The sequence below is a fragment of the Heterocephalus glaber genome, unplaced genomic scaffold (assembly GCF_053883595.1).
Source record: "Heterocephalus glaber isolate CG9 unplaced genomic scaffold, H.glaber_assembly_v1.0 deba00001472, whole genome shotgun sequence".
NCBI lineage: Eukaryota > Metazoa > Chordata > Mammalia > Rodentia > Bathyergidae > Heterocephalus > Heterocephalus glaber.
The window spans coordinates 55,857,489-55,880,945 of record NW_028258315.1 but is presented as its reverse complement, the minus strand read 5'-3'; the positions used below and the strand labels follow the sequence as shown (position 1 = coordinate 55,880,945).

Below are 23,457 nucleotides of genomic sequence, written 5' to 3'. Positions count from 1 at the left end.
ATAGAAATTCTAAACACCCCAATTACAATGAGTGAAATTGAAAATATAATAAAAAATTTACCAACAAAGAAAAGCCCAGGTCCTGATGGCTTCACTGCTGAATTCTACAAGACATTTAAACAAGAACTATCACCATTGCTCTTTAAGCTCATTAAGGAAACTGAAAAGGAAGCGAGGCTTCCAAATTCATTCCTGGAAGCAAGGGTTACTTTGATTCCCAAACCAGGGAAAGACTCAACCCCAAAAGTGAACTATAGGCCAATCTCCCTAATGAACATAGATGCAAAAATTCTCAACAAGATACTGGCAAACAGAATACAGAGGGTCATCAAGAAGATCATACACCCTGACCAAGTTGGATTTATCCCAGGGATGCTAGGATAGTTCAACATTCATAAATCAATAAATGTAATACACTATATTAACAGAGTCAAGGACAAAAATCATATGATCATCTCAATAGATGCAGAAAAGGCATTTGACAAAATCCAACACCCATTCATGATAAAAACCCTACAGAAAATTGGAATAGAAGTTCTTTATCTCAACCTGATTAAAGCTATCTATGAAAAACCAACAGCTCACATCATACTAAATGCTCAAAAACTGAAAACTTGCATGCTAAAATCAGGAACAAAAAAAGGATGCCCACTATCACCACTCCTGTTCAATATAAACATTAGCCACAGAAATTAGAAAAGAGAAAGAAATAAAAGGAATAAAGATAGGAAAGAAAGAAGTTAAACTGTCATTATTTGCTGATGATATGATACTTTACATAGAAGACCCAAAAAACTAGGCCAAAAGACTTCTAGACTTAATTGACAGATTCAGTATAGTAGCTCGATATAAGCTCAACACTCAAAAAACAATAGCTTTCTTATACAGAAGTAGCAGACTCACTGAGAGAGAAATTAGGGAAACAATCCCTTTTACAGTAGCATCCAAAGAAATGAAATATCTAGGAATCAATCTAACACAGGCAGTAAAAGACCTCTAAAATGAAAACTACAGCACTCTGAAAAAGGAGAACAAGGAAGATATAAGAAAATGGAAAGACATCCCTTGTTCCTGGGTAGGAAGAAACAATATAGTGAAAATGGCCATACCTCCAAATATACTATATAGATTTAATGCAATGCCAATTGGAATTCCAACAGTATGCTTCACAGAACTAGATAAGACAATCCAAAAATTTATTTGGAACCCGAAGAGACCTAGAATAGCAAAAGCAATTCTATGCTACATGGCTGGGGGTATCACAATCCCCAACTTGAAACTATACTATAAAGCTGCTGTGATAAAAACAGCACGGTCCTGGCAAAGAAACAGACCTGAGGATCAGTGGAATAGATTAGAAGATGGAGAAACAACCTCAGACATACTCAGCCACCTCATTTTTGACAAAGGGGTCAACCATCCTCATTGGAGGAAGGACAGCCTATTTAATAAATGGTGTTGGAAAAACTGGATTTCAGCCTGCCAAAGATTAATATTAGACCTGTATCTATCACCATGCACTAAACTAAGATTGAAGTGGATTAAAGATCTAAATATTAAGACAGAAACACTAAACTTGCTGGAAGATAAGTGAGGTAGAATTCTTGAAGACATTGGCATAGAAAAAGACTTTATGAATGAAGCCTCATAGCATGGGAACTAGCACAAAGAATCAACAACTGGGATCTCATCTTATTAAAAAGCTTCTGCACTGCAAGAGAAACCACCAGCAGAGCTAAGAGACAACCTACAATGTGGGAAAAAATTTTTAGGAGCTGTACCTTAGACAAAGGACTACTATCTAAAACATATAAAGAACTGAAAAAATCAGACCCCCCAAATTAAAAAACCCAATTCAAAAAAGGGCATCTGAAATGAACACACATTTCTCAGATAAACAAGTAAAAGCAGCAGATAAATATATGAAAAAAATGTTCAGTATCACTGGTCATTCAAAACATGCAGATGAAAACAACACTGAGATTCCACCTCACCCCACAAGAATGGCTGCTATGAAGAAATCAACCAATAACAAATGCTGGTGGGGTTGTAGAGAGAAAGAAACCCTTCTCCATTGTTGGTGGGAATGCAGACCCATGTAACCACTGTGGAAATCAGTATGGAGATACCTCAAAGAACTAGGGCTAGAGGTCCCATTTGACCTACCTATTCCCCTGCTGGGTATCTTCCCAAAAGAATTAAAAAAATCATACCACAGCGATATATGTGCACCCATGTTTATAGCAGCACAGTTTGTAATAGCTAATGCTTAAAAACAGCCCAAGTGCCCATCAACTGGAAACTGGATAAAGAAGATGTGGGTTTTTTTTTTATAAAATGGAGTACTACTCAGCCATAAAGAACAAGAAACTAGAGACATTTATAGCTGAATGGATACATATTGAGGCCATACTCATAAGCAAAATAAATAGGACACACGTGTAAATGCTGAAAAGTTTCTCTAGTGTGAGAAACTGAAAGTGTAAATAAGAATTAAAATGATTAAAATGAATAATTGACAATTTGAAATAGGAAGAAAAGTTCCAAATGCATAGAGGGTGTGGGAGGGGAAGGGAAATGTAAAGGAGGGAAAAGAAAAATTATGAGAAAAGAAAAAAAATGGAATCAAAGTCTCTGTGAATAGGGAAGGGTGGAGGTGGTAAAGGGTGCACAGGTAATGGGGAAAAAAATAAAACCAAGCTGCATCATATACAGGTGCAAGCACCCAATGATAAATGTAAATGTATCATTTACCTAAAATGTACCAATAAAAGAATTTAAGGGAAAAAAAAGAAGTACAATGAAATATTTAATGGAATATATGACACTCTTGATGAACAGCTTTATTCAACTTCACAATGTCATAAACACCAATAATATTTCCAGAATGCATCTTTAGTTATAAGCACTCCAGCAGCATGAAAACTAATTATATCAAAATTTATGTCAGAATCGTTTTGTATGATTTCCTTCAACACAAATGGGATCGGTTCCCTATTATCAATGGCCAATGCACTCTTACATGTTATAATTTCTAAGTACATTTCTAGAAACCAAGGAATGGCAAAAATGTGTAATTTGTCTCAAGTGACCATACAGAGAACATTTTCTTGGTCACCCTTTCCTCCTTTCCTACTTTTAACTTGACTGACATCTTTATCTGTGACTAGTAATCATTCAGTGTCAATTTTCAGAATAACTGTAAAAGTGTTTCTGAAGTTATGAGATCCTTTCAAATAATGGACAGATGTATAAGAAAAATAATCAAATAATTCTGTATAAATATCGGGCTCTGCCTTCATTTATCTATATAGCATTTTAGAAAATTTTTTAAGATGCCAAAATAAACTAGTATATAAATAGCACTTCAAACAATTGAAATATTATCTGATATTTTCTCTCATTAGTGAACTTGTGAAGACTAGAAATAAATGCTTTAGAAATTTGGTCCTTTTCCTAATGAGTGAAAGTCTCAAATTATGGCATATATAAAGGTTGTAATATATTAACCCTTTTCATTGCTCTTTAACTCTTCTATCTACATGCTTGAAATTGGGATTGTATTCTCTCTATCTGTAAGAACTTCATTAAAATTTATTTTAGTACAGATCTGAAAAGGGGTAGATATTTTTCTAAAGAAGACATACAAATAGTCAACAGGTTTATGTAAAGTGATTCAATATCACTAACCATCAAGGAATTGCAAATAAAAACTTTACATCTCATAATATGGCTGTTATTTAAAATGCAAGAGATAAGTGTTGGTAAGGTTGTGGAGAAAGGGGAATCCTTACACTTGTACACTATTGGTGTGGAAGACTAAGCTGAGTAGTGAATGGTTAAACTATGGGGCAAAAGTATGCAAGCCCTGTGAAGACTAAATGGTTAAACTGTGAGCAAAAGCAAGCCGGCTCTGTGAGGAGTGAATAGTTAAACAAGAAGTTTAGCTTACAGAAACATATTGTGTTTGGCCATTGTCCTTTCTCTCTCCCCTCCAAAAACTGCCTAGCCTTGAGATAGTTCCTCTCCCAAACTGCTTTTCTTCTTCTTTTCTCTTACACTGATATTCTAAGTAACAGCCAGAGATTTCTCAGCTTCAGTGTTACTCTTGGGAGTCTTCCTAATGCTGGGTTCCCTAGTTTTAGGTAGCCCCTCTGGACCGCTGGGTGATTAAAGTAAGTCTCATTTCCAAGTAATCTTTCATTCTTATGCTGTCATGGTGACATACCATGACAAGTCGTGCCCAATATGGGGCTCAAAAAAGTGAAGTAAAGGGACACAGAGAGCCACAGAATAGCCTGGCACGTCTCTGCGAGGTCACAGATTAGGTTTCACCTCCAAATAATCTTTGCTTCTCTACACCACCATCATCACACACTGAGACAGAAATTACGACAAATAATATGGAGGTTTCTAAAAATAATTAAAAATAGTACTTGCATATAATCCATCAATCCTTGTTATATACTTATGTTAGTAAGCTTTTCGTTGGGGTGACTAAATACCAGGATTATCTAAAGAGCTAAAATACAGCACAGAGACTGTTAATAATACAGTACTGTATACTGGAAATTCTCTTAAGAGTCAACTTCAGGTATTCTTACCACAAATACACAGAAAAGTTAACTATGTGAGGAGATGGAGATAGGCATATTAATTTGTTTGACTATAGTAATCGCTTCACTATATAAGTGTATGTCTTTATACACACACAATGTGTGATACAGCTTAAATAGAATTTTATTTTTAAAAATGTAAAAGTGATCCTCTCAGGCTTTGCAAGAAATCAACTTTATTTTATTGCCAATTGGGGGACAATTCTACTGAGAAGGGAGGAATTATTGCTGGAGTTATGTCTATAAATGTGAGAGGGAATCAAAGGTACCACACTAGTGGACAATTTGAGTTCAGGGTCCATCATCTGAATTGTGCTTTATTGATCACTCAGTACATTTTCTTTAATTAAGAACCAACACTGGACTTTCTAATTATTAGCAGAGAAAAATAATATCACAATAAAAAGTAGTATATGTGCTGTCATGGTGAATGTAATTGATTCTAGTGTTCACTTTCAATTCTTTACAAAATTCTACTAAAGAGCAACAGAAAAAAACCACTTTCTAAGAGATAAAGTCAACAAACAGCAATCAAAAGAGAAGGCAAAAATCTGAGAAACTGAGTGAAGTTGAGTGATTTTAATGGTTCAAAGCTCAATCCTATGCTGGGGATTTGAAAGGAAAAGAAAACATATTATTTTATCAATTTCTCTTCTGGCCTTTTGAAATAGGAAGGTCTTTGTTTTCTGGAAGGTTGTTCCATTTCATTATGAGACAGAAAAATTATTTTGCTGGGGGGGATATACTGTGGTTTGGACAGTGTTCCCCAAAGGTTATGTGTTAATAGTTTGGTCCCCTTTGTGCTAAGTATTATTGGGAGCTGGTGAAATTTTTAGAAAGTGAAGCCTATCAGGAAATCTGTAGGCCATTAGGGCATGACCTTGAAGTGGGTGGTAGGACTCGGCCTCTTCCTCTTCCTCTGTTTGCTACCTGGGCCTGAGGTGAGAAGATTCCACTGGCACACACTCCCGTCATTGCTATCTTGAATCTCAACCACAAGGCTGGGAACACTGAGCTCATTTGTCTAATCATGGACTGTTACCTCTAAAACAGTAAGCTAAAATAAGCATTTTTCTCTTTTCGAGTTTATTATCCCAGTTTCTTTTTAATATATACTGACATAAAGCTGACTAACATAAGATGTCAAACAGAGGCTATCCAAATTATTTGTAACAAAACACAAGTGAAGTTTTGGGAATCATTATGAAAAGAGAGAAATGAAAAGGTTTACACAGAACCACTGAGGCCCACTTTTTGCAATCTTACTCAGTTCATTCTGATGCTGGAAGCTGTATCTTTGTTCTCCATGCAGGAAACAGAGAGACAGTTATCCTAGGAACTTAATTAGCCCAAGATAATATCTAAATATAGGGTCCATAGAAATTTCCCAAGGAAACAGCCCATCTAGGACATCTCAGTATGAACTGCAATAGAAAATTAGGCCCCCAAACTTGACCAGAACTCTCATAACAGTTTTAGTGTTCCCTTCTTAACCACAAGCAAACAACTTAACATCCACAAGATATCTTTGTACATTTCTTAATAAAGAATAGGGATTGAAACCAAAAGAAGCAGTGTGGAGAAACAGAAACCAGTCAGGAAAAATAAACTAGAAAAATCTGATAAGCAATATTTTCAGAGAGAGGAAAAATAGTAAGGCATTATAAAGGAATAATCATAAAATAAAAGGATAGTTAGGAAGATTTTCACAACATAGCAAAAAAAAAAAAATAGCCAAACAAACAAATGAGTAAACATCCTGGAAGAAAAAGCTAAGGAAATCTCTCAGAAGATAAGAGTGCGAAACCTATGAAATGGATAGCAGGAGAGGGAACACACATACACACACTTACATACACACACGAGTAAATTATAAACAGACATATTGATAGTATGTCAGAGTACCAATAAAGTCAATATAACATTTAAATAATAGGACTTTTAAGCTCGGTGCAGTGGTGCATACTTGTAACCTGAGATGTTTGAGTTCGAGAAAGGGGGAACAACCAAAGTTTCGAACAGCCTGGGCAACCTAGTGAGATCCCCTCTCCAAACAAACAACCAAACAAATAAACATGAATAATAGGAATTTCAGAAAAAGGAATGAAATAAAATACTGAATTATTCAATAAGATCATCTAGGACCAGAATGTATGGGTTGCTAGGGTGACAGCCCACCAAATGCCTTATATAATGGTTGAAGGCAGATTTAAACCACTGTACATCATCCTGGAACTGTGGAATATTGGGGAAAACAGGCTTCTGGAGAAAGAAAGAGAAAAGATGTCACAAACAACAGATCAGAATCAAAATGGCTTCAGCTTTGAGAGCAGAGTAACATTTCTAAATTTATGAAGAATAACAATTTTTAAACTAGAATTCTATTTTCACCTAAACCATCAATCAAATGTAAGCAGAGGATACATTTTCAAACATGAAGCTTTCAAAAAAGTATCTCTCTTGAATTATTTTTAATAAACACATGAGAAGATTTAATATACCAGAAATAAAGATGTATGCTAAAAAAGAGAAAAGCATGGTATTTAAGCAACAGAGTTCTAACTAGCACATAGGACCAGGGTGATACTGAAGGGAGACAACTGAGACACGCTTGGAAAATAAATTATTTTTAAATCCCTAAGAAACTAAGCAAACAAAACAAGGGAAAGCAAACAGAAGACCAAAGTTAATATTCTGAAATAAAATGTGGGCAGCAAAACAAATAAACAAGAAAATCAGTATAATGGAGTCTTATTTCTCTATTTCTGGCAAAATGGAAATGGAAATTTTTAATCTTTATTTAATTCATACATATAATATGCTTGAGTAGATCGTTTGATATGCTTTAAGCCAAGTGTAATATTATGTGATCAGACATTTTTTTTATAATTTAAAATCTACATGTAGCACTTGCTATTCACCACAGGCAAAATATATTTTATTTTGATACACAAAGTAATAATGGTCAATATATATCAGTTTTACCTGTTGGAAGAATTACTGATTCATCTTCCACTTCAATACTGAAAACATTTACAGTAAATATTAAAAGACAACCAACAAGTCAAGAGTAAAAGAAACAAATAACCAGTCTAGAGTAAGCAATCATTCACATTTTGAGAAGTCAAAGTGTAATACAAGTACACTACTTAAGCAAGATCTCGCTAAATATTTGACTGCAAAGTAATACTGTAAAATGTAAACATAGATCCTCCATATTAACAAATAAAACACGGTTTGCCATATACTCAACAGAAGCCTGCACTAGAGCTCCTACCTAATGAATTAGATATGCCAACTACTCCATTTTTCTTATAAAGAGGTAATGTTTACTTAGATTGTTCTCCAACTGTAACTTTATGCTGGGCTGTGGTAAATTATGGGATTGAATACTTACATAGTTTTTTTTTTTTTTTGGTACTGGGGATCGAACTCGGGTCCTTGCGCTTGTGCAGCAGGCAGCAAAACCACTGAGCTAAATCTCCAGCCCAACTTACATAGTTTTGTAGAAGAAAGAACTGGAAACTTATTTTCTTGCCTGGCTAAAGGACCTACTGGAAATAGAATATTTTCTTCTGAATTTTTTATATTACAGTGAGGAAAGATTAAATAAAGCCAGAAGAGAATCAGGCTCAATTTAATTTATCACAGTATGTTTTTCTCCTTTGCCATCCCCTCCAATCTCACTCTTCTTTTGGAAATAAAAATAGTCACTGACTGCTTATTTGAGTTTTTGAGATCCATAAACTAAAAATGTATCTAGCACCTGAGGGTCTTTTACATTTTAATGACGTACACTACTGCTTAAAAACACAGGAGGCACAGAAAGATTTAGAGATAGAATGCCTAAGAAGCAGAGTAGCCTAATTATTTCTTTTAGGGTCAGAATGAAGTCAAGGAAAAAAATAAACAAATTTCCAATTCCTAACGAAACATTCAGGGCACAAATGAGTTACCAGTGCATTCAAGTTTGGAAGGGAAACTGAAAACGATGGGATTTAATAGTTTACAATAATTTCTTTTTACTGAACTACCACTGGTCAAACTTTTGTTTGGCATATTTTTCATAAAAGTTGAATATGGATATCTAGAGATGTATGCTGGGTGTAGGAAGTGAGACATAAAAGAATATTCATTGTAAGACTGTATTTGTATGAAACCTAAGGTGGAAGAAAATCAACAGTGTTTTTCTTGGATCGGAGTGTGGATGAGGGTTAATTAGGAGAATGAAGGAAAGTTCTAGCTTCATGGTTATGTTTTGTATTGTGATGTAGTTTGGTTACACAGGTATGCACTTTTCAAAGGCTCAGCAAATGTGAACTTAAGAATTTATATTATAAGTGCATGTTTCACATCAAATATATAAAAAATATTGAACTCTAATCAATGAAAGCTCAAGTATTTAGAAGGAAGTACAGTACTAATATCTGTAAGTTTGCATATTTTTATTTCCTTTGGACTTTGAAACAGTGTCACATGAAGTTGTCTTATGCATTTCTTGTTTCATAAATGTACTGCAATGTATAAAGGAAGAAAAAAATGACCTCCTACTTACTAATATAGGACCACAGGCACATAGTTTTGGTTACCTATGCTTCATTCTGCTCTGGCATAAGATGGAGGTAATATCTGCTTCAGATCAGTATTCTTAAGATTCAAGGAGATAAACTGTCACAGACTATGTAGTTTAGAAATAGTAATTAATAGTGATAATAGAGAATACAACACCACTGATAGCAAAAACAGACTCTTAATGATCCATCTTTCAACGGCCAGTTCCAAAGGTACCAGATTTAAACACTTTAAAAAGTAATAGATAGTTTTACGTGACTAACTTCCTTCAGTTGGCATCAACCACTCACTATATAAGTGCCTGCCTGGCAAGTGCGAGGCCTTGAGTTTGATTCTTGGAGCCAAAAAAAAAAAAATCACTCACTATATATATATATATATATATATATATATATATATATATATTCCATTTTTTATAAAACTCTTAATAATAGGTTTCATCTGTATGGTAAAATATGGCTTGAGTAATAAAAAGTCCTTAGAATGCATTAGTACCTATCTTGTACATTATGTACTATATAGTACATTGTATACTATATAATATACTTTAAGGGAAAATTAAAACCACCTGCTTGGCATACTTAGAAATTTAACCTGAATGATATGTCTTCCACTGCTTAAAGGACTAAATTGTCCAAAGATGAAAATAACATTGATATTAGTGTGGTTCCTTAAGCTGATATATTTTTGGTTGGTTGTTTTCATATTTTTATTGAAAAACTTTGGTATTCAAGTTTCAAGAACTCACTCAGAATTTTTCTCAGTATTGGAATGGGAAAGAAAACTTTAATTCTGAACAGTTTAATAATTCATTATAGATAGCACACCTTAAAAATAATTTTCACTATCAATAATTTTTAAAATAAAGTCTTTTAATCAAATGCTTTAAATCATTCTCCATAGGTAACTGAAGTGTGAAGCTGAATATTTTGGGGAGATGTTAGAAAGATGTTATGAGACTTTTCTGGTGTTTTCACCCTGTATAATACAACAAATGCATTCTAACATGTCTTGTCATTTTTCTGAAACTGTACTGTTGGTTTACTCAGTGAAGCTGGGCTTCTTGATAAAGCTGGGCTGGACACCTCAAAGCCTTTAAACTGCCTTTTAAAGCCACAAAGATTCCAATTATCTATCTGTCTTTGGTATTTCTCTTGGTAAATGTAAACCAATATTAGGGAGTTCTCTCATTCTGCTGGAGAAAAACGAATAGGCCATTCGGTATGCTGGTATAATAAAGACTTCTATCACAAAGAATAAACAACTAAATGAGCGACAATAAACTTAATTTGCACATTAGATATGCTTTTCCAAGTTCCGACATTTCAGTTGAAAATAATGCTGAAGCAATGAGGCCTGTAATTGAACATCCGAAACTTCTCCAGTGGGGAAACAAAAACAAATGTTGCCTGCAAACAAGATCATTTGTATAGCCTGCTGTTACTCTGCTTTTTAATAATTTTCCAAATGCCAGATCAAATAATTTCCCCTTTTATGTGATTTTCATATACCTCTTAGTGTATGTATAAAATGTAATTTTAATCAAAGTCCTCCAAAATGAAAACCCCTAAATTCTTTTTCCTTTCAATCTTCTGTGCCTATGGAACATGTCCTCAGATTGAACTGGGCTACTTGCGAGAATCTGGCAAGGCTGCTGCTAATTGTACTTGCAATGTTTGAATGGAAAATTGCTTTATCCTGCTGCATTAGTGAAGTAGAAATTTCCCACATACAGTGCAGATAACTTCAGAATCCTCTTAACACAGATAAGCCATATCAGCTAAAAACTAACCCAGAAAATATCTTATTCTTGTAACTATTATCTTTTTACATGTTATCTAACAACAACATTTCTTGCATGACTGATGCTGATAAGTAAATTCAAAGAGAGATGATTGTTTTATCAGCTTTAGTGAAATTTCTCATTTGCTCCTTACCACTCTATTACTGTTAAGGTTACTATATGCTGCTTTTGTTTTGAAAACAAAATTATATTCGTCTCCGTAATGACAATCAAATCAACATAATACATGAGGAAAAGACACTCATGTGCACACACACAAATATTATGCCATCTTAACAACCAGATGGTTGTACACTCAGTAATCAAGAAAATGGTTGAATGAATACACACTGTTATTATTCTTTCCCAGACGATTTGAGGTTGTAAAATAATAATTCCTTGGCAGTGATATTTTCAGCATTTCAGCATGAAAGGGAATTAGAGATAGTAGTTTATTTTAGAGGTTGTGCACGACAGGCACAAAACTTAATAAAGATTAATGATAAATAATAAGGCACAGTTTTATATATGTTTTTATTCATACTGTACACACAATAGTTATTCTTTCTATTTATATTTGTATAGTTAAGTATATCTGTTCATATTGTGTAGGGTGGCTCTTGCCAAAGACAAAAAAGCAAAAGACTCCAAAATACTTTAAATAGGATGTGGATATTTCATGACAGTTAAAATATAACCAACCCAAATTTCCTTTCTATGTTTAAATATAAATGAGCGAAAATTACTTTATGTCATACCTAAGGACATCATTTATATTAACAAGTGCTTTTTTGTATGTGTAAATTACCCTCTGATGTGGCCTTATAAATACCAGAACAGGGAGTTCTGCTTTTGAAGTCTGTAGGATTTTCATGTATCTTCATATTTACTTCCTTACCAGAGTAAGGAGTTTGATGTCTATTAGAAATGTATAACTACAAATCTTAAAATGCTGGAAAGCAAAGGCACTCAAAAATTATTTTTTACATGAATCTAACATTTCAAGACATTTAAATATTGAAAACTTGAAAATGTTAGATTTTAGAACAAAGAGGTCAGGATGGAAATTATCCTGGTGAATTAAGGGGTGTAATTAATGATCTTTCATTGACTCAATCAATATTTATTGGGCATATATAGTTCCTGACAATGTTCTAGTACTTGTGGTTCACTACTGGTTAAAGCAGACAAAAATTCCCGTCCTGCTTATGGTTTTTGTTCTGGAAGGGAAGGGAAGACAGAAAACTGTAAACATAATAAATAGGTAAATTATATAGTTTAGGTGAAAATGAAATGCACTACAGAAGAAGAATGAGTAGGACAAATGAAGATGATCAACAATACAGATTGAGATATTTTGTTTTGTTAGCCCTAGCAAAGAATGCTAAAACTAAGTCACTATATATAGATATATAGATATACTATATGTATAGTTTAAATATATACATAATTTAAACTGAATAATTTAATTATTTTCCTCCTTGTAGGGAGAGCAGAGTACTTGGGGGTTATAGTGTTCTTTATAAAATATCCTAAAATATTGACTAACTTACTTCCATTGTTAGGACAAGGAACCTGTCTCATAGAAAGCATGGCAACATTACTGTGTCTGAAACATCCATAGTCCTTAGAACAAAGCATAGCCCAAATGCTTCCAAGTTTCTCAGGCAATATTGCAATGAGTAATGTGGTGTCAAAGGATTATGAAAAATTTGAGGAAGGAAAACTATTAATTCAGTTTAATCTATTCAATAACTTGTTGGGGTTTATTTATGGTCTTTAGAGTGAAGGGATGCTCAGTATCATATTTTAGCAACAAAACAATGGTATAGTATTCTGAATAATATGATATAAGTGATCACTATTCTATAAAGTTATCTTTAGAGAATATATTTCTACTAGTGATTTCTGCTGCCTTTCCTATTTCATATTTTAATGCCCCTGGAATTGTCTATACTTGGAAGACTTAATTCTACCATGTTTCAATTTGTTGCTGTAATAAATAAATGTATACTACCTACATCCCAATATGAAATGCTGCAATAAATCTCTCTTCTATTCTATTTTAGATACATTGTTTCTTCAAATATAAAAGATTCACACTCTTTTGTATATAAGTATTGCAGAAATTACCAGAGAAATATCCTGTGATTGAAAATAGCCATAGCATATATTGTGAAACACTAAGTCCATCTCTGTTCTAAAAACTGAGGACAATACAATCATAAGGAAGTGATTTTTTTTCCAAAATGTGTCACACTGGATGAATTTTGACACATCAAGTTTTATCAGTCACATTTCCTCAGAGTGTTTCAGAGAATTGTTGACATAATGCAATATGCTTGAGACAAGTTTGCAGAAATATCTTCTAGGGATAAAGGTGGCTATTTATTTTCCATGAAACAGTTTAAATAATAGCTGAAGTCTAGGAGCTGACTATTTTTTAATGAATATATTTATTTTTAATAGAAAAGATAAGAAAGTAACAATTGCCAAATTTAATCATTTGGGCTTAATTAGCTGCTCAGTTTGCTCTATCAAGTTAGTCATTTTTATCATCCAGGAGACAAAAAATGACAGAAGTGACATGACTCCCAGTAAATATACTAGCTTTATGAGCTGAGATTCATAAAGTAGCAAAAATGGAGCATAGGCAATTCTAATACTAATTATGTCCCTTGGTGATAAATGTGGGTACTTTTGGATTGACGATAGTTTAAAAGTCTTAAAAGAGTAGGGAGTTTTACCATCCCAAATTACATGAGCTTATCTGTTTGCTGTAAAGAGAATATAATAATGACTCATATGGACACTGTGATTTTAATTCTTTGCCTTTAGAAAAAATTGATTACTAGAGTCAATACAAGAGACTTTGTGTTTCACTACTTATGGGCTTGGAGGTAAACAAATAATTAACTGGTTATGCATTTGGTAGCCATATATATAAGTTGTCTAAAATACATATGTAGTTTATATTATATATAGTAATACCTTGGCTCACAAATGCTTCTATTTGCAAACAACTTGGTTATCAAACAAAAACATTCAGCAAATTTTTCCTTCTGTTTGCAAATTCTGTATTGGATGGCAAACATGACCATGGCCATCCTCTCTACACCAATACAAATGCAGCCATCTTCCCCAAAATTGTAAAATGATTAAGTTCATAAACTGAGGCACCACTGTACATATATATGTATATGTATATATATATATATTCATATATATGTTTATACATATATATATATATCCATTCCATACAAAATGAGAACTTCTAAATGATCTTCAACCAAAAGTATATTATGCAGTGACTTTATCAAAATGTCCATGGCCCCATCTACTAATGAATCTGTGAGCATGCAAATACATCAGGTGTAGGTTTTAACTCTGCCAAATTACACACCAACAGAATTTTCATCTGACAAAGTATTTATATCTATCATGGTACTCTACTGGCAAAACATGTATCCTGTTAATGAATATGGTAATGGTAACAGAACTCCTAAATAACTTATCAAATATTTTACACCTATCCCATGACATAAATTTCATACTAGTAATAGGTATCATGATACTCATTTCTCATCTAATGAAGCACAAATGAAGAGAATAAACTACCTTTTACGATGAGACTGCCAGTGTTCTTTGCAATGCCAAACTGATTTGTTGCTATACATGTATATGGCCCAGCATCTGATCTGGTAACATTATGTATCTTGAGGCTTCCATCCTCCAAGAGAAATACTCTAAGAAGAAAGTATATAAGTAATGCAAGTAAGGTTATTCAATATCTACAAATAATAACTGCTTATTTTCACCCTAAACATTACTAAATCATGCATACATAAAATACTATTATATTATTATAATTATTACACTATAACTTGACTTACTGTTTATTTCAGTGCTTGATGGTATAATGCCAACTTGATAAATGAATAAGAAAGTAACTACTTACTGTGTATTTTGAAAAGTCAACATATTGTTAAAAACTGAATTTGACTTTGGAGACATACATGCCAATTTTCACATTGTTTAGTCTGTGGCTTTGTACAAGATGTAATAAGACATCTTGTCTTATTTAGCACTTTTGATGACCAAACAACAGGGTTCTGAACCAAGATGATAATTTCCAATGCTAGAAAGTCAAAAGAACCATGCATATGATTATATGTAGATGTCCGACCCCAAAGGAGCAAAGAGGAGTAGAAAGATAAAGGATTCATGGATATATTGGAATTAATGTTTTTATCTTCAATAATTTTATTAGTATATTTTTGCAATATATAAAAAGTGCATTCATTGTGGGGGAACTGGTACATACACATACCACTTTGTTTTTTGGTACCGGGAATCGAACTTGGAACACATATCACATATTGATCCCCTTTTTTTATTTCCCCTTGACCGCCTCTCTTTCCTGTCTCCTCTATCCCCTGAGTTCCCTTCCTATCCTTTCAAAGAGCTAACTGTTTGGTTCATTGATCCCCCTTTTTTTTGGTCTCAATTTCATTAATTTCTGCTCTGATCTCTGTAGTTTCTATTAGTTTCAGATTTGGATTATTCTTATTTTTCTAGAACCTTGAGATATATCATTAAGTTATTTATTTAAGATCACTCTATTTTTATTTTTAATTAAGTTTATTGGTACATAATGATTACATTCATCATATAGAATTTGTATCTGTATGTGAAATGTTTTCTTACTTTTTCCCATTTCCCTTCCCTCCTTTCAACCTTTTTTCTTCTACTTATTTATAAAAGCTTTGTTTCCATTTTATCTTTCTTTTCTTATTTTTTCCCTTTTTTATTTCTTCCTTTCCTCCTCCCCCCTTCCTAGTGCCCCATCCTACTATTTGAACTTTTTCCTCCTATTTCACATTATTTATTATAAATTTTGGTCCTTTTTCACAATTTCAGTTAATAGCAGCAGTTTGTAATAGCTAAATCTTGGAAACAATCCAAATGCCCAACAACCAATCAACAGATAAAGAAGATGAGTTTTTTTATACAATGGAGTACTACTCACCCATAAAGAAGGATAAACTTGAGATTTATATCTAAATGGATGCACCTAGAGACCATACTCTTAAGTGAAATAAATGAAACACATATCTGCAAATATCACATTGTTTCACTATACTATTTTTATGTGTGCATGTACAGTTATTACCTTCCCTCTTAGAACTACTTTCATCATGCCTCATAGGGTTTGGTGCCAACATATTCATTTTTAACTTGAGAAGGAATAAATCTGATAGCATTTAGACTACAAGTTAACATCAGCAGTAATGGAACACATTGACATTGTGAGGATAAACAATATCATTTATGTGATATTCTTCCTGGAAATGTAAAAATGACAATGAAACATCAGCAAACCTAAGCTGAGGAACGTTACATAAAATAACCTGTACTCTTTGAACATGTTAAGATTATGAACTGATGGGACAAACAAAATATCAGCAATAAGATTAAAATTAGTTCAATAGTTCAGTAAATGTACAGACAAAAGTTTGTTCCCACATTTGGGGATCTGAGACAAGAGAAAAATAAGCATTGGATAAGAATAAATTGGTCTGAAATTTTCCTTCTTGCTTTTTAAAAAACATACAGTATACAGAGGTGTCTATCTAAGAAGTTGCAGTCTTTCATAGAATGGTCTCTATTCAGTTTTCTCTAATACTCAGAAATAGTCTAAAGCAAACATTAATACAATCTGTAATCAAGGAAAACCCCAAGATTGATTTTTGGACAAAAAAATATCACCATCAAATGTTTTAGTAAGAAGAGACAATATGGAAAAATAAAAGCATGTGTCCAATTTTAGGCTCCTTATGCATTACAAATGTAATTATCAACTTTGAAAAAATGGAGCTCTAAAAGCAACAGTGGGTAGTACAGATTTCACCAAAATAAGTGATGACACATTGACTTTTAATACCTATCATTTTAAAGGAAAGAAAAGCAAGATAATTTGCATGTATATTACACCCATTAGCATTAACAAAATATTTCTGTTGCTTTGCAAACATATCATTGTTACTAATATGTATATAACATGAAATGTAGCTAATATCATTATTTACCCAATTTGAAACACAGACAATATCTACCAATTAGAATTCGTACGAAACCAGCTTCTGATGTTGGGCTTATTATTCATGAAGAATTCTATATTCTATCAATGAGTGGAAAGGGCCACATCTGGGTTTTAGGATGCTCAATGGTATATAATTGGATTTGTTATAGAAATGTTATCTTAGACTATTTTACAATAGCAGATATTTTATATCTTATTTACTGTCTGAAATGTGCAGCTTAATAGATTCCATTTTACATTAAGACTTGAATTATTCCCACACTGACATAGAAACAAAGGTGTTTCAGTGTATAGCAAACTTCTGAGCAGATAGTTTATTGAATTTAATTAGAAGAGATCAATGTGAGAAACATTTATGTGTATCATCTACATCTATAGCTAGGAATTTTTCCAGCAGCGTGAAAACATTGAATAGCAGTCAATAAAACCTATATATTTTCATTTTTGACCACTCCTAGAAATGACACATATGAAAGTGGACTCCAGAACTCCTTTAAAAAGTAGCAGGACCAATGGGATAAATATGCTTGAAGTGAGGGAGAGAATTTTGAGGGTGAAAAACCTAACATGCTGTAAATTTTTTTAAATATTGAAACATTCACCATATATTTTGTTCTTCCTTTATATGAAATAACATCAAATTTTCTTTTACAAACACCCAAATAAGAAAAAGAAAATGTAAAAAAAGAAAAAAAAATGAAAAAGCACCATCCACACTGTGCATCATAATTGACATTTTTGGTTTATCAGAAATTACATGTAACAAACAATGGGTCATTTTAATTGACAGCTTTTATAATGTTCACTGAGAAAGATAAAGATTGAAATTTTTATTTCTATTCTTCTTTTAGAATATTCAAAAAGATAGTATGTGGGTAGATCATAATATATCAATGAAAGATATTAAAATAGTCTCATTTAGATTATGTGTAGGCTCCACTGGCTTTAAAAACAAATTACAGCCATGGTATAGGTAAGCTTGGCTATGTGTGAAAAGCAGGAAAAACATTCTGGTAATAAAAATAGGGATTTGCACCAAAAATTAACAAAGTGAACATAATTATAGGGAAGAAAATAGCAATAATGTGATTGATTTCATATTATAGTTATATTTTTCTTATTAGGGGTTAATATCAAAATTACACTAGTAATAGACAACAGATGGTAATGGTATGCACAAAAATATGTGAACACCATCGAACTACAGAAAGGATTCCAAAAATTCAGTACTAACTAAATGAATGATTGTCAATTGAGGGATGCTAAAATCTTTAACTTTCTTAATTTCTTCAACAAATATTTGTTAAATGTCTATGTTTGTAACTATATGTCAAATGTTACAATAGGACTGTGAGTAATAGTGATAAATACCAATGGTATTCTTTTCCATGGAATTAAAACTCATTGGTCAAAAGTTAAGGAGGTTATCTCCACAGGTTCTCTAATAAGTGTGTCATAAATCTTAATTCATTAAATCCATAGGACAAATCTCTGAGCTTGCTATTGTTATCTTTTCCATTTTACAAACCAGAAAACAGGCCTGGAGAGAAGCAATAAGTGAATGAAGGTACCCACTTGGCAGTATAAGGACAAGATCCTAACTATGTCTTTCTCTTCAGATAAGGAAGCACCTTTTTTTTTTTCATTAAGTTTATTGGTACAATTTAGGTATAAAATACAGTTACATTTCTCCTTGGGATCTTGTACCTTACATGGTGTATCTTTGTTCTTATTTTTTCCCTGTTTCCCTGCCCTCCTCCCTTCACCCCCTCCACCCTTCCCTATTTACAAAGACTTTGTTTCCATTTTTTTCTTTTCTCATATTTTTTTCTTTTCCCTTCTTTCCTTTCCCCTACCTTTCCCATTTCCCCCACTCCTTTAGACCTTTACTTCCTATTTCACACTATCAATTATACCATTTGAACCTTCTTTACACTTTTAGTTTATCACAAAAGAGAAACTATTAGGTCTTTACACATGTGTGTCCTATTTATTTCACTTAAGAGTATGGGCTCAATATGCATCTATTTAGCTATAATTGTCTTTAGCTTCTCATTCTTTACGGCTGAGTAGTACTCCATTTGATTAAAAAAATAAACCTTCTTTATCCAGTCTCTAGTTGACGGGCATTTGGGCTATTTCCAAGTTTTAGCTATTACAAACTGTACCACTATAAACATGGGTGAGCATATATCACTGTGGTATGATTCTTTTAATTCTTTTGGAAACATACCCAGCAAAGGGATAGCTGGGTAAAATGGGTCCTCTAATCCTAGTTCTTTGAGGTATCTCCATATTGATTTCCACAGTGGTTGTACCACTCAACACTCCTACCAACAATGGAGAAGGGCTCCTTTCTCCCCACAGTCCCACCAACATTTGTTATTGGTTGATTTCTTGATAGCAGCCATTCTTCCTGGGGTGAAGTGGAATTTCAGTGTTGTTTTCATCTGCATCTCTCAAATGACCAGTGATGTTGAAGATTTTTTCATATATTTATTTGCTGCTTTACTTCTTTGTCTGAGAAATGTCTGTTCATTTCAGATTCCCATTTTTGAATCAGGTCTTTATATTTGGGGGGGTCTGACTTTTTTGATTTCTTTGTATATTCTAGATAGTAGACCTTTGTCTGAGGAACAGCTGGTAAATTTTTTTTCCCACATTGTAGGTTGTCTCTTAGCTCTGTTGGTAGTTTCTCTTGCAGTGCAGAAGCTTTTATTAAAAATGAAATTTATTTATTTATTTATTAAATTTAATTTAATAAATTTAATAAATTTATTTATTAAAGATGAAATCCCAGTTGTTGATTCTTTGTGCTAGTTCCTATGCTACTGAGGATTTGTTCATAAAATCTTTTCCTATGCCAATGTCTTCGAAAGTTCTACCTAACTTATCTTCCAGCAAGTTTAGTGTTTCTGTCTTAATATTTAGATCTTTAATCCACTTAGATTTTAGTTCAGTGTTTGGTGAAAGATAGGGGTCTAGTTTTAATCTTTGGCAGGTTGAAATCCAGTTTTTCCAACACCATTTTTAAAAGAGGCTATCTTTCCTCCAGTGAGGATGGTTGGCTCCTTTGTCAAAGATGAGGTACCTGAGTATGTCTGGAGTTGTTTCTGTGTCTTCTAATCTATTCCACTGGTCCTTGAGTCTGTTTCTTTGCCAGAACCATGCTGTTTTTATCACAGTGGTTTTTTAGTATAATTTCAAGTTGGGGATTGTGATACTCCTGTCATGTCTCTGTTGCCTAGAATTTCTTTTGTTATTCTAGGTCTCTTCTGGTTCCAAATGAATTTTGGATTGTTTTCTCTAGTTCTGTGAAATATACTGTTGGGATTTCAAATGGGATTGCATTGAATATGTATAGTGCTTTTGGAAATATGCCCATTTTCACTAGGTTGGTTCTTCCTACCCAGGAGCAAGTGATATCTTTCCATTTTCTTATATCCTCTTCAATCTCTTTTTTCAGAGTGCTGTAGTTTTCAGTGTAGAGGTCTTTTGTCTCCTTTGTTAGATTGATTCTTTGATATTTCAGTTTTTTGGATGCTATTATGAAAGGAATTGTTTCCTTAATTTCTGTCTCAGTGAGTTTGTTATTTGTGTACAAGAAAGGTATCGATTTTTGAGTGTTTACCTTGTATGGAGCTACTCTACTGAATCTGTCAATTAAGTCTAGAAGTCTTTTGGCAGAATTTTTTGGGTCTTCTATGTAGAGTATCATATCATCAGCAAATAATGACAGTTTAACTTCTTCCTTTCCTATCTTTATTCCTTTTATTTCTTTCTCTTGTCAAATAGCTCTGGCTAATGTTTCCAGAACTATGTTGAACAGGAGTGGTAATAGTGGACATCCTTGTCTTGTTCCTGATTTTAGCCTGAAGGTTTTCATTTTGTGACCATTTAGTATGATGTTGGCTGTTGGTTTTTCATAGATAGCCTTTATTAGCTTGAGCTAAAGATCATCTATTCCAATTTTCTGTAGGGTTTTTATCATGAATGGGTGTTGGATTTTGTTGAATATGAAGCACCTTTTTTTATTAAGTGTTGTTTCACTTCAAGTTTCCAAAACAAAGCTAAAAGGTATTGTTACGAAGACCAGCATAAAATGTGTGTGTGTGTGTGTGTGTGTGTCTATTTGCAGATACTGACTTAATATCTGAAGCTCTTAATCTGGCCTTCAGATAGTCCAGGAGTACCTTGAAATGCGGTGAGTCACTTGTGTGTGTGTGTGTGTGTGTGTGTGTGTGTGTGTGTGGATTTTTTCCAAGTTCTCCGCTTTTGTGAGGTTGTAAAGACAGGCTTACTACTGTATCCCCTTGTTAAATCTTTTGATATGTAATAGTGATGGGAATGCAAGTACCATGAATTGTTTTTTTTCTTCTTATGCAATTATGGTGTTATTAGCAGAGTGGGCAAGGATATGTGCTTTGGGATCAATGAACTTATGACTGAATCTCATTCCAAAATTTAATATTTGTGTGCTCAGAGCCAAGGGAATTAACAGTCCAAGTCTTCATGTTTGTCATGGGGATATTAATATTACTTGTGTCCCAGAGTCATAAGGATCAAACAATATTAGTGATGTAAAATGTTTAACACTGTTTCTGCCCTCTAGTCTTGTCAGTATGCTATTTTTTAGTGAATTGACTTCTTATACTATGTAAGAATATAAGCACTTCTATAGTTCCATGAGGAATAACAGTAACACAAATGGGAAGAGATGTTTTGTCATAGTTTGAACAAAGGGGTCTGAAATATGTGTACCAGGCTTTTGTTATATAATTTGTGGTTGACACTTAATATTAATACATATTTATAAGGTATAATGTGATTTATGTATATATTGGGTAATGACCAACCCAGGGGACATTCAACACTTTAAAAATTTTATCATTCTTTTATGCTTAATATACTTAAATTCTTCTCTTCTATTTTGAGATATAATATAATGTATTGGCATTCATCCTACTGAACCACACAACAGCAGAACTTATTTCTCCAATCTAACAGTAAATAACATTGTCCATCGACTGGCCTGACTCAATGCTCAACTCCTCTTTTTTTGGCTCCAGTCTCTGGTAACAACTATTCTTCTTTCAGCCCCCACAAGATCAACATTTTAAGATTTCACTTAGGAGTGAGATTGCAGTGGTTCATTTTCTATTTGACTTTTTTTACTTAAGTAAATGTGATATACATACACAACAGACTACTAGTAAACCTTTAAAATGCATGAAATGCTACCATATGTGACAGAGAGGATGGAACTATCAGGTTTTTTGAAAGGAACGTCATGCAGCAAGAAAGTTGCCAGTGCTATGCTTCAGTGCTTAAAGCTCTCCCTTGGATTCACGCAACTTCTTATCTGTGTTTTTGGTGACTTGTCTTTCTAATCCAATATTGTAGTGTTTATTGAGGAATGATAATATGGTTGTTATGAAGATAAAATTAACTCATGCTAAGTATTGTGTTAATTCAATGCTTCTCTGATATTAATGCTTGGGCTTTGTTTTTCTCCATGACTAAACTGCTATTTCCAAATCTCATGCTGCTAATATTTACCGTCTTAAAATCCTTATGACTGGCTGAATTCAGCAGTGTGCTTGGTGGCTTTTTGTAATCTATGGTTATCAATCCCTGGACTATCCTTGGTTTGGTGTCAGTGAGTTCTAGAATTTGACTTACGGTATCTGTATGTTTCATTCTTCTTCCTCTGTAATCATTTCACAGTTTAGTAATAACATTCTCTCAAGTCTTAATTCTCAAATATCTATGTAATTATACTATTTCAATTGTTAACATAAGTGAATAGAAAAAAAAACCCCAAATTACCACAGCTTAGTATTTGATTTAGATGATTAAATTGCAAATTATGACATTGGTTTTAAAATGTTCTATAAAAATGTGAATTTAGTGTGGCCATTCAATTGATAGAAAAATTAATAGTTAGCATTTATAATGTACCTCCTTGTTCCTCTAATTGCAAGGTAAAAATTCAGAGCAACAAGCTGAGCCTGACAATCAGATGACACTGGGTAGATCTTATAGTGGCCTCAGAAAATGGAGCATGTAGAAAATTGAGCCAGCAACACATGTAAACATTTCAAGGTTAACTGTTGTGTTACAGTCAGGCTTTAAAAAATGATTGAACTGCAACATATCAATCTTCTGACTGTCAGAGGGGTAGGTAACATAAAGGGAAAACAAAAGTAATAGATAACCTGTCTGTTTGCCTGATTTCATGCCCCTCATCTTTTGCCTGATGGGCTACTGAGAATAAAACACCTGCGAGGCAGAATATTCTATCAAATTAACTTGTAGGGCTTTTTTACCTGCAACATGCAGGTCAAATTTTGTTATTCTAAGGAGTCACATAAACACTAAGA

At 33.3% G+C, this 23,457-nt stretch overlaps 1 protein-coding gene across 6 annotated transcripts in view; it reads right to left on the bottom strand.

Annotated features, from left to right (window-relative positions):
* Positions 1-23,457, bottom strand: part of Cntn6 (contactin 6) — a 338,831-nt gene that overhangs the window by 35,121 nt on the left and 280,253 nt on the right. For all 6 annotated transcript variants that reach the window (XM_004854219.3, XM_004854220.3, XM_087182026.1 and 3 more), the window contains one exon: positions 14,590-14,717. In XM_004854219.3, the coding sequence (XP_004854276.1) occupies positions 14,590-14,717 (128 nt within the window). The remainder of the gene's footprint in view (positions 1-14,589; positions 14,718-23,457) is intronic.